We start from the raw sequence: 13,064 nt of genomic DNA, 5'->3' as shown, positions 1-13,064 counted from the left end.
TGGTGCCACAATCAAATCCTAAAGTCTTTGGCGGATTCCATCTGTCGAGCGGTTCAGTTCAGCAAGACCCAGGCCAACCCCAAACAGTCAATCACCTTCATTAGTGAGGGGCAGAAAGCTAGACATCAGCCTAGTTCTTCAGGAGGACTCGTGGACCCCACTCGCGACTGGCAGCTCCAAGTCGACCTAAGAAGGCAGCTTAAGTTCCCTACTAACATTGTAACCACTTTACTCTGCCCAGATTTGGTGTTAACATCAGAGTCTACCAAGAAAGTGGTTCTACTGGAAGGCCAATGAGCGCAAGAGGGCCAAATATGCAGAGCTCATCACCCAGTGCTGGAGCAACAGATGGAAAGCCTGCTGCGAGCCAGTTGAAGTTGGGTGCCGAGGCTTTGCTGGACACTCACTCCAGAGAACTCTGAAGCTTCTTGGCGTAAGAGGACTGCAGTTAAGGAGAGCCACCAAGAACATCCTTGAGGCTGCTGAAAAGGCCTCACGGTGGCTGTGGATCTGTGGGGGGATCGGTGGAGCAACACGCCACTTGTAGGGGACTGATCACCCCCAGCTGGTGTTAATGTTAATTAATGTAATATTCCTCTATGTAACATTATAAATAAAACAAAAAAATACAAAAAAGCAACATAGGTCCCATTTGAGCAACTACTCAATGATTTGTGTAGGACTCATTGACAAGATGAGATGTGATGAAAATGTCAGTGATGGACTATCAGAAATTGAAAGCTGAGAATGGCTGTGCTTGCAATTATCTGGCAAATTAGTGTGTGTCGCCGTGTGTGTCTGACTGTGGATGGTGGAGCTGCTGAATGGATTTGTGGAGTTTGTTAGTTGCAGTGGTGGCTGTTAGCAGCTATGCTTGTTAGCCGCTGAATGGCAGTGGAGCAAGCAGACACCAGCCGCCGGACTTCACAGCTGATGCCCGCAGGACTCCGCTCAGATCTGGAAAGTCCCAAGAGGGTTTATGGGTTGATGCTGTTAGACAGGCAGGTAGGAGGCTCAGTTATCTGTGAGTATAGCTGTGCTGTAAGTAAACAATCTGAACTCAGATTAGTTTTCTCTGACAAAGATGAGAGTTTAGTTTTAATCACCAACTCTGTGAGACATGAGGTTTAAACCTCTAGACTGAAATGTTGGATAAATTATTTTTCTGCTTGCAAGAGTGAGATGGATACGTCAGTTTGACAATGAACTTGAGTACAAATTGTCGTCGTCTCAGATTAGTTATTTGTGGTGTCAAAGTTTTTGAGAGCATAAATAGAGAGATTTTGAGTTTTTTAAGTGTGTGCTCATAAATCACTTTAACCTGTCAAAAACTGCTGGAGAAATGACCGTTTGTGAGTGTGTAGGAATTATTTGTAGTTGTAGAAACAAAATTGTCTAAATGAAATTTTTATACAACCTGACACCTTAATACTAATTTCTGATATATGAATAAGCCTGGATTAGTTTAAAGATAATAAAAAAAACATATAGAAAACATAATGACTAAAATGTCGTGAATTTTTGTCGACTAAAACTATGAAGGACAAAAATGACTAAAATGTAACTGAAACTAATAAGCATTTTCGTCTCAAGACTAAGACTGAATCTAAAATAGCTGTCAAAATTAACACTGGTGTTATGCGTGCGACCCAGTGCAGGAGATTTAAAAACCAGCTGATGGCAGTTAGCAGATGACTCAAGAAAAAAAAAACAGCGGACAAAAATATCAGCAAATTGGGAAAAAAAGAGACCCAGGAGCTCCTTACCCTCCAAGCAGAGGATGAGATCAGCCGTCATATAACAGGGACCTCAAATGACTGTTATTACCATGTTATGCCATTGTTATTGTTTATAAAGCGCTGATCATACGTTGTATGTCATACTAGAGTCTAATGCTGTTGTCTTACATAACATACGTCAAACGTCTTTTGGTTCGGGAACACTGGCATGCTGTCTAAAATCACACAATGGGGCAACATTATGTAACTGTTGTTTGGGTCTGTATAAAAAAAAAAAAAAGCAAAGGCGGCATAAAGACAGTACATTGTAGTGGCCCTATCACACAACCTCTGTGTAAAAGGGGCTTGAGAGACGAAACCCTGGTAATAAAAAATATTCCCACAACATGCTGCTGCTCATGGAGTGTACTGTGAGTGCTCAGTAGCATTAAAAGCCACCCTAGATGTAAGTGCCTTTTTTGAAACACAGGCAACAGGGTTTGAAAGTCACAGTCAGTTTGATCAAATTAGGAGATGGCGTGCAGAATCCGTCACCACAGAATCAATGCAGATCGTAAAGCAGATATGTTAATGCACCTCCCTCCACTAAATGAAGAAAGACTGGAACTAATGGCTGAATTTTGGAGAGACGATTTTCCCTGCAGCGCCACACCACTAGAGATGTGTTGATTCATGTCAGTAAAAGTAAGAAAGGCCAGTCAGTTCATTAATGGAACAGATTTTAAACTCTGGTTTTGTTCACTGTCCACGGTTGTACCGAGTTGTTAATGACTTAAACGCTGGCTCTGAACAAATGGGTTTAACCAACCACAGCTGACACAAACTCTCTACAGGCTATGGACTTCTACAAATATCAAAAGAAAAGTTCAGCATTTAATCAACTGAAATAAGCTTATCTGCTTCCTGGCAGGGAGTTAGATGAGGAGACTGACCCCACACTCACATTTGTCTGTTAAATAAAAACTATAGCAAACAACTTAGCTTAGCACAAATACTGAAACTGGAGAAACAGCTGGCCTTAATCTGTCCGATGATAGCAAAATTCACCTACCAGCACCTCTAAAGCTCACTAATTAATACTTGTTTGTTTCATTCATAGAAAAAATGTAAAGACATTAATTTGTTGTTGTACAGTGGGTTATGTGCCAGGGGATTTCTTGGCTGAATGCAACTTTCTTGAGTCACACATGGCAGCCGGCAGTACTCAGTGTTAGTATTAGGACAATCCTTTGTTTGCCCTGCATTATGAGTGGGCCATGGACTCAACATTAGAGGGGGGGCAAATCTGTTGGGGGGTTGGTCCCCACCCTTGGCCCCAGAAAAATTTCAACATTTTAAAACTAATTTCCTATTATATTATTTGTAATAAGCAAGCACAGCTATACAATATCCTGTATTAGTATACAGTTAATGACAGCTACCAACTGTCTACACACAAGTCAAAGACACATGCAGTGCAACATAAATGATTAACACTTGTTCAGACTTCATGAGGGCTACCTGACAAATATTACGCAATAAAGACATTACCATTAGTTGAATCTGCCTGTCTGCCAGATAACTAACTATTGTTGGTTGTTCGAGGAATGTGTGGATAATAAACTGCAAGTTATGTTGCTATGATAGCTAACATTAGTAATGATTGATTGATTAGCACTCACAAATTGGCATGTTTTCACCATAAATATTTGTTTCCACTCCATGCAATTACTGACACTTTTAGCAAAACAATATTTATTACTAAAATTACAAGTTCCAACACAAAATTATGTATAAACATCCTGACTGAAATAAAGTGTTATTATTGGTACGGTGTTACAATGTTAAGTGTGACTATCATCAGTTGAGCACTGATGATAATCAAGGACTGAAATGTTTGCTGCTGTTCTTACTCACTCTTTATTTCTTGCACTTTGAGCACCTTTTTGTGCACAGATGTCCTAATAAATAGACTATTTTTGCATTGATCTCAGCCTGTGGACCTTTTTGTGGCTTTCTAGCCCAGTTACATTGGTTTGAGGGTATCTCTTCTGCTGTCCTTTTGTGCTTGTCTATTGTATCGACGCAAGAAAACCTTTTTTTGTTGGCTAAAGTAGACACAGTTTCACAGTAACCAAAGACAATAATAAGTTTCCCATCAACAAATGATAGGAACATTAAAGGGTCATAACTTTATGCAAAACTAACAAGTGGAATATATCAGCTGTTTGCGAGCTAATGCACAGAATGTACACCAGTGGTCGCTAGTTTACCTTCTGACAGAAATTTAGCATAACATTGCGAGATGATCACAATTTGTAAAATTAGCCTTTTCATAACACTTAACAAAAAGTACTGAAGTAGAGAGACAGTGTAGTGTTTGACATACCTACCCACAGCAGTCAAGCTATTTTTTTTTGCCATTGCAATTCAAATATCAGTATACTTTATGTCATATACTGCTACAAAGAAAGTGCTGATTTCCCTTTTTTGGCTGCCCACTAATTGTTGTTTGCTTGTCCACATGTAGTGCTCATCTTGTCCCTAATTATGTGTATCAGACTGACCACTTGAATTATGTTGTCATGAACACAGACACACAAGGTGCTATGTGTTGGGATCTCTCCTTTTTATCTCGTCTTCCTTTGACTGCACTTCTTGTATTATTGTATAACTGTCAAAAAGAAGACAACATGATGTCCCGTCGAGATATTCACAGCACTGCTACAGTGATGTTCGACAGTGGAAATGTTTTCTAGGACATCACCAATGTCAGGGCCTGTGTGGTTGTGAGCAGCAGGGACTGACCGGTTTGACAGGTGCCGGTGGAGGTGGAGTTGGAGCAGGGACATGGTGCACAGGCTTCGGTCAGGGCAGTTCCCGGGCTGCGGTAGAAACCAGGCTTACACTCCTCACAGTTGAATCCCTGGGTGTTGCCCTCACAGTTCAGACACACTCCTGGAGGACAGAACAAAGGTCAGATGATTAGAGAGGCATTTCCTGGATCTGTACACTTCAGTCAAAACAAAGAGTGAGCTAAGCTTCCTTTTTTTTTTTGCATACTCATTCCAACGGTGCTGCTAATAGCTTTTAGTTTTGGATAATATTAAGCTGCTATCAACTGAATTTCACCATATTATACCAGAAATATTACAAAGTTGCATGAATTCAATGTTCCACGAGACCTGCATAATATCATAGTACTAAATCCTCTATGTGGCATGGTATTCACCACCTTCACCTCATCAAGTTTTTTTTGTACACGTTGCTGTCTTTTAATTACCTGACACAGGAAAACTGTCTGAAGATAAGGGTTCTCCAAGGAAGTATTGATATAGAAGTACAAAGAAACGTGAACATGTGATCAACCAAATCACATCATATCCATAACATCAGAGGACAATCATAATCAGTGGACCAGATCAGCTTTTTGATGAAGGCTAATTCATGATCAAAAGGTTTCTGTGTACTCCCTGAAAGCTCATCATCTCCTTCTCATTTTATTTCTATGGAAATTAAATCAGAGGGTATAATAATTGCCATGTGTTTCACTTGCTTATTATTATAATACTTTTTATCTAATAAAGAAATCACATTGTGACTTTTACTAAAAGAGGCCAGAGTAAAGCGGCTACCCTGCTATTGCTAGCCAGTTGTTTACAGTCCTGTAACATCATCCTCACCAATGGTAGTCATCATGTTTGCCAGGGACTGTATTTTTGACAGTATTAGAATATAATACAGTCAGGATTTCTAAATATCTTGGTATACCGTAGTACCGTGATACCGCCCAAGTCTAGTTCTATGGATACCTCGAGTCTCGCCTATACTTGAGAAGGTTTGTTCCCAGTAAATGTGTCTTTACTTACAATCAATGTACTCCATATTAAAGCTGTGTATTTGTCTTTTTAAGGAAAGGACAACCAACCTAAGTGAAGAGCAATGAATCGCCTAACATGTATAGATACATAAGGCATAAAAACAGAATTGTTGTTGAACTCAAACATTAACTGTACCAGTATTTGTCTATGCACATCAGATAATTAGCAATGTTGTAAAAGAAGAAAACAAAGTATATCATTATGCGATTCCTTAATTCTCCATATTGACATAATTTTCAACTAGATAATATACCTCAACAGCATAATCAAATTTCTGAAATTCAGTTATGGCTTTTGGTTTTGGTGTGCCACTCCAAGATTTTCAGTGGCCCTACCTGGCCAGCACTAGGAAACATTTCTGGACTGAACTTATCTGTTGAGACTGCACCTCGACCCATAAAGAAAAAGAAATTCTGGGTCGTACTCATTTGGTTAAATTTACTTTTTGTAAGTTGCTTTGCATAAAATCATAAGACTTGTTTTATGTACAGTACCAGTCAAACGCTTGGACACACTTTTTCATTCAAGTAAATGGTAAAGTGTGTTCAAACTTTTGACTGGTACTGTATATCTAAGTTTATATGTTTGTTTTTTATTTGCTTACATAAAAACATTATATTCCCACAACAAAGCCATTAATTGTTATTACTGTAAATATTTGCATAGGTTAGTTACCACTATCCTGCTGTTTATAGTTGAGCCTCTGTCTGTGATGCCTCCATGATCATACATAGGTTATGTATACATGACTAAACCTGTTCACAGGATGCCTAGCTTGCTACATCTTTATATCCCAACAGTAGTTTCAACCACCAACTATGGAAGAGTCTACAGGCTCAGCTTCCGACCATGCATTAACCCAGTATCAACAGTGGGGTTACCAATCAGCTGACGAGTCACTCCATCAAACCCCATAGTACATATCACAGGTTCCATAGATGGTTGACGAGGGTTTGACCTGGTTCTTTACACCAAATTGTGGATCAGTGATGAGTAATAATAGCTTTCACACTTTTTTTGTTGATAAATTATGGGTTTTATAAGTGAACTGAGACTAAATGAAAGCTTACACTTATTATGATGAAGTGAAGCAACATGGATGTAATGCATCACCAACACCCCAGTTTTATATAGCAGGATTTAAACGTGCACTTACATTCAGAGGTGAATATCAAAATGTAAAAGTGTGTTTTTGTGGAAATAAAGATCTTAATGATAAACTGAAATATTCATTTTTTTTTTCAGTGTACATTTCTGTGGCATTGTCTCAGTGATGGGGACAACCTGCCTCTGCCCTGCAGAAAATGAGGAGCTCTTGTTATGTTTATCTTAACTCCACAGTGTTTGGGATACTGTATAATTTGCATTTGCACAATGTGTTGTTGTGTAAGCGGCCCTGGGGAGAGGCCAGGGTCAGTCTTAAAAGGGAGCTGTCAAACCTGAGCTATGTTAATCCACAGCACTATGAACACTGAGCCCAGGCAGGGCTACAACACTCCATCTGGCCTTGCATTTTAATGGCAAGACATGTGGCTTCTGAAACAGCCCTCCACCTTCCCCGCTGCCTGTCACTCCCCTGACTGCTGGGAGTGAGCAGCAATTCTCCTTTACATGTGATCAAGGATACAGAAGAGTATAAATCCACCTTAAATTGCACAAATCATACTATAAACTTGATTTGTGATATTCCACCTTCTCAAGTTCCTCCTCACCAACTGAATATTACACTTCTGTTGTGGTTCTGCAGTAAATATTTACTTCAGACAAACTGGAGACTTTGTGTACTGCCAACGTCTCTGAAGTAAACACAGCAGATTATCTTTAGTACCAAGGTTTTAACTTGCACAGAGCTCAAGAGGTACATTTATGGGGAACTTATTGAGCATTCCAGTGGCAAAGATCGGACTGTTAAGCTTCAGCTTCCTCATGCAGAGTCCATTTGCATGCTGAAAGGACCAGACACAGCTGCTCCTTTCATGACAGGCACCAATAGATTAGCATTGACATTGTTTGGGTCTTAGAGGGGAAATGTGGGCTATTGAAAAATCAAACTAATTTCTGGTCTCTGAATGGCACAGATCTAGTTGGATAATTGTCACAGTCTAAAGAGTGTCATTGAAAGAGCACATAGTGACATTACATTCATTGTATGCATTATTGAAGCATTAACATTTAAGTGGAGCTAATTATAACAACTTTATATATTATTGGACAGTTTAATCTATATTAATGTGTGTCATTTTAGATACAGATCATGTTTTGTGCGAAAATCTGCAAAGGCACTTGTAACTACAGCTGTCAAATAAATGTAGAGGAGCAACACGCACAAAACTGCTGTCTCAAATGTGATTGAGTAGAAGTATAAAGAAGCTCAAAATAAAAAATATTCATGTACAAGTACCTATCAATTATACTGCACCTAGTAACTTTCCACCACTTATCTTAGATGTGATCTCCCTGGGTGAATTTGAACCCTGAATCTCCTGTGTTTTAAACAGGTGCTCTAATCAACAAAGCCATAGGGCCTCAGTGACATCTGACAATGACTATCCTAAATGCTAAAATAAGTTGTAAAGCTTGGTTTGGCTGACTCAAATTGAAGGTAAAGTAGCCTATGTGTTTCTTGCTGGGCCTATGAAAAACCCTGCTGCAGCATTATGTTTTTATTTATTTATTTATTGACAATAATCCTGTAACCTATATTATGAAAAAAACATTTTGAAAAAAGTCAATGCATCAAAGGTGACCGACACTAACTCGCCCCAGTATTATTTCTTATTTAAGAAGTATTTCACTGCTGGAAAGATGGTCTTTTCATAGAACAAGTCTGTCTATACAGTAGAAAGACACAAATATTTTTGAAATTGGTGCTACATGACCACAGTAAATGGGGAAAAGTACTATGGCATTCACTTTTCACTGAGGTAGAAAACCTACAACTACCAAAGAGCACTGTGCTTCACCAGACCAATAAATGCTCCCGCTGGTGGGTGATGTATTGTGAGTTCCTCATCCAAAAAACAATATGGCCACCGGCTGGTGATAAATATCTTACATTACAGTTAAACAGTGAGCCAAAATATGTTTCTGAAAACAACTAAGGCAAGATAGAGACAAAGCAATAGTAGAATCTCAGTAGTAGAACCTCATCTTATTTTTTCAGCCTCAATGTTTACACCACAGGAAACAGTAAGGTCACCAATTCCTGTTCACAAACTCTCTTATTACAGATGAACAGTGCACCAAAATATGTTTCTGAATACATTTTAGGTGAGAAATATGCAACGCACTAACAGAATATTGGTTTATATTTGATCAGCACTACTTAGTTTTACTGTTTGATCTAAGATAGGGGGAACCAAGAGAGAGAAAGAGACAGAGCGAAGGGTGTGTTTCTCTCTCTTGATCCACTACTCTTAGTGTTCTAATGAGGAAGTAGAATCTGTAGTTTGAGCAACATTCTAAGAGCCAGTGAATCCGCGGGATGATGCGATTTTGACTGGCAAATGAACAGGGAGATTTGGATGATGGCAAGCTGGACAGAAGTTTACCATAGTTCATTTACACATACTACGCACACTGTTATAATACAAAGTTGGTTAAATAGTTTCCCTTTAAGAGAGAAACAGCAGCCAGTCTGTCACATCAGCATTGATACAGTGCATGAGTCTAACACCAACATGTCCTGTGTTCTCAGCGGACTTACCGGACTGTGGATGGCAGTAGTTGGTGTGGTTCTGACACTGGCAGGGCTGGCAACCAGTGCTGCTGAAGCGGAAGAAACCTGGGTGGCATTCATCACACTTTGGTCCATACACTCCTGTCTTGCACACACAAATCCCTGAGCTGAAAGAGGCAGAACAGGAGACAGCTTAGTGGACAAAAAACAATCCCAGACAACACTTCATTTAATGCAGCACAGCACCAAGCCAAAGACGTGACAGCAGCTGAGTGTGATTGCTTTTTGAATTGCAGTAATGGCAGCTGATGTCCAGACTGTTGAGGTGACTCCCCACTTGACTTCCTGCAGGTTCTCCCATTCACCCATCTGCCTTCTCTAACTCTGTTCCAGGTATGAAGCATGTGGGAAGCACCCTGCATCACATACAGTTCTCAGCCATGTGAACATGTTAGGCATGCTGCGCAGGGCAGTGCTGAAGACTGGCATCCAGCACCACACTGCATAAAACCTGTTTTCCCCTTTGTATTTCTTTAATATGTCATATTGTCTGTGCCTCATCACAATTGTAACTATAAGAAATCTGTGGAAGTGTTTCTATAGCAATGATAGCTGATTGACACTGAAAATACTCCCTGTCTCCCTGTCACATGTCACATTAGTGGCTCCGGTGATTTCAACACACAACAGTCGTACGAAAAGTGAAGAGTGCTATTGTAGTATTTCTCTGATCACTGCCACCATGGAGTGATCTGTATGGGTAAGGGGGAGCTGAGTGCGCTGAAGATGAGCAGAGCTTTTGTCTTGCTTTCATGCCAGTCATTCATGTGTTTGTGTTCCTGTTTATGGAGTGTTTTTAGTGATCTGCCTAAACTGTTAGTGTTGTGACTTAACTGCTGAACTGCATTTTTGTCAGTTACCAAACAGGTTCAGGTGCATTTCCACACATGTAAGACGTATGAGACACTTAAAGTAAGTTCAAAGTACAAATGGGGCCACAGCCCCTTTATTCTAATACATAATAAAGATCATTCTCAATTTAAATGGCTTGAACGTGTGTGTTGCCTTCTGTGCAACAAATTCCAACACATCACAGGCCCTTTTTACACCTGGTATTAACATGTGTCTTGGATGATTGTGTCACAAGTGGACGGCTCTAAGTACAGATGTGAATGCACCCAGTGTCTCCTCAATACATCTTGAGATCCAATCGCTCAGATCACATTCTGAGGAAGTTGTGAGATGGTGACTGTATTTGGACAAGAGTTTGGAGCTGCAGAGGAACGAGGGATGAATCTGACTCATAGACTGTGGCATCGCCTCATAGACAGCCTGCCACTTGAAGCGGCCCCACCCTTAAAGATGTGAAACTTTATGCCTAATAATATGGAAATTGGTAAGTAATATAAAAATCCACCTCTCGTACAGTTGTCACGTACAGGGAAATGAGCTATAGAGACCAAAACTGTTTTTTTGTCCCAGGCTGTAAACATGTTTATTTCTGCTGTAAAGTGGGCACTTTAACATGGGGGTCTATGGGGACTGACTGGCTTTAAGAGCCAGTCTCAGGTGGCTAATGTAGGAACTGTAGTTTTTGGCACTTCCATGTTGGCTTCCTTTGTATGCCCCAGAGGTTGCCACTTGCTAAAACAGTTCAACTTATCGATGACTCTTAGATAATATTAACCATGTAATGCTAACACTTAAGCCTGATTTATGGTCCTGCGTTAAATCAATGACGTCGCTATGTCATAGCTGTAGCCCCCGGCGTAGCCTGACGTGCACCTCCCCAAAAATGTAACTACACGTCGAGGCAATGCAGACCCAGCGCAGACCAAGAGGGCTGTAATTGGTTTGCTTGGTAGCAACGCATTTCCGGTTCCGTATTTCCAGACTGCGCCATCCCCGCCATCTTTAAACATCATCTGTTGCGATGTAGATGTTGCAGTATTAAGGCCCATTTATGCTCAACGTTCAATATGGATACGGATACGGATGGAGCCGTCTGTCCGTGCTCCACGTTCATTTCTCTGTGACCGGAAAAGCTGGAAGCTAAACAAAGAATCAACTAGAGACAACGATAACCATTCAGGAAAGGAACACAGCCTCCTACCACTCTGGCGGTGAATTGCACCGCGACGAAATGGAGTGACGGAGAAGTTCGAAGGATTCACGACGGCATCACGTCAACGACGTAGGTACGTCGCAGGACCATAAATCAGGCTCTAGTCCTGTCACTGCGTGTGTGCAGACAGGCTCTCAACAACTATCTGTTTCTGGCTCAAAGCTCACACTCCTGCAGTAGTAGTTTCCTATTGCAGGGGAGGTTGCAGGACCAAGGGTTGTGCAGAAGGGCCTGAGCATATCTGTGTGTAGCTTTACAATGAAAAAAGATTTTAGCCGTTTTATATATGAATGGCTATAAGTGTGTGTACTGCATGACAAATCTCCAACCAGTTAAAGGCAATAATGAATTTGGTCTTTACAAATGGAAATGATACAGGTGTTTATTAGCATACAGAACAGGTCAGTGAGATCTGCTCACAAGTGGTCACTCGAGACGCATGTGGAGATGCATTTTAATGCCAGATGTGAACACCATGAGATAGAGCTGTCTACTTGTGGTCAAATCACTTATGATGCATGCTAATACCCCATTTGACAGGATCACAAAGACAGTTATGTGACAATATAATAATTAAGGTATGAGAGGTGACACTGACAGGGTGAGTTGGGTGAGATGGTTATTTCTGCATAGGGCTCCAAAAAGGCTTAGACCAGCTCCATTTATTAACAGAACTAGAGCTAGACTGATAAATTCGCCATGCCGATATATGGGCCAAAAAGAGCTTATTGCATATGTTGCATATTTATTTTAGACAAATCAGAAAAAATGCCACTATTACATACATAATCCACAGCAGAGCACTGATAAGTTGATTTTTACCCTGTAAAAATGCCTTGTGGTTTTAAACCTCCGTGCATCAGTCAAGTTGCACTTACAGTTTACATCCATGTCTGTGCAGACATGGATGCTTCACACACATCTTCCCCCCGGCAGCACAGAAGATCTATACAATTCACACACTCTTTGGTTTTGTCTCACCTAGAACACTGTCCTGTAATCTGGTCTTCAGCATCAAAATCCAATCTGAAAAAGCTGCAGATTTCCCATAATAAAGCAGCTTATCTGGCAGCTACATGTATGCACACCTGGCTTGGCTGGTGGTTGAATAAAAAATGTCCTTATGTCTCCTGATGTTACTGTGGAGTGTCATTACTACCAACAAACTGTCCAGTTTGGCTAATCAGATACACATGGCCTCTGAACATGGTTACAGTACAAGAGGTGCAGCCTCTGGTCACAAAAAGCTCCCGGCACCCAGATTTACGGTGGATTTTCGTAAATTCACCGTTACATACAGGTCAATAGCATCTGGCATTCTCAGCCTACTGATATGATATCTAATGTCAATGACAAAACTACCTTTAATAACATAAACAACATAGACAGATAAAAAAAAACACTGGTTCAACATCACGGTTGTTTGTTTTGTGTTTATATCTAAAAATAATAATAGTTGAAATATTGTTTTTAAATTCATGACACTCACAAATATCAATATCAGTATCTCCCTCAAAACTCCAGTATGAGGGGGGCTATAAATAGAACAAGATACAAGACGTCAGAGTATTGAGCATAAAAGCCTTTTGTTGGCTTTATTGTTTGACATAACAGTAGAATTGTTCTGAGCTGAGAAAATCTCCTCCTCTTGACTCTGAGAA

General features: G+C 40.3%; 1 protein-coding gene across 1 annotated transcript in view; it reads right to left on the bottom strand.

The window, feature by feature from the left end:
* Positions 1-13,064, bottom strand: part of si:ch211-158d24.2 (multiple epidermal growth factor-like domains protein 9) — a 62,159-nt gene that overhangs the window by 21,174 nt on the left and 27,921 nt on the right. Inside the window, exons 3-4 of the mRNA XM_049578792.1 lie at positions 9,306-9,445; positions 4,527-4,676 (exon numbers count right to left, since the gene is read on the bottom strand). Coding sequence (XP_049434749.1) covers positions 4,527-4,676; positions 9,306-9,445 — 290 coding nt within the window. The remainder of the gene's footprint in view (positions 1-4,526; positions 4,677-9,305; positions 9,446-13,064) is intronic.

This window comes from Epinephelus fuscoguttatus, linkage group LG6, assembly GCF_011397635.1.
Source record: "Epinephelus fuscoguttatus linkage group LG6, E.fuscoguttatus.final_Chr_v1".
In the NCBI taxonomy this organism is placed as follows: Eukaryota; Metazoa; Chordata; class Actinopteri; order Perciformes; family Serranidae; genus Epinephelus; species Epinephelus fuscoguttatus.
This window is presented reverse-complemented; position numbering and strand designations above follow the sequence as displayed.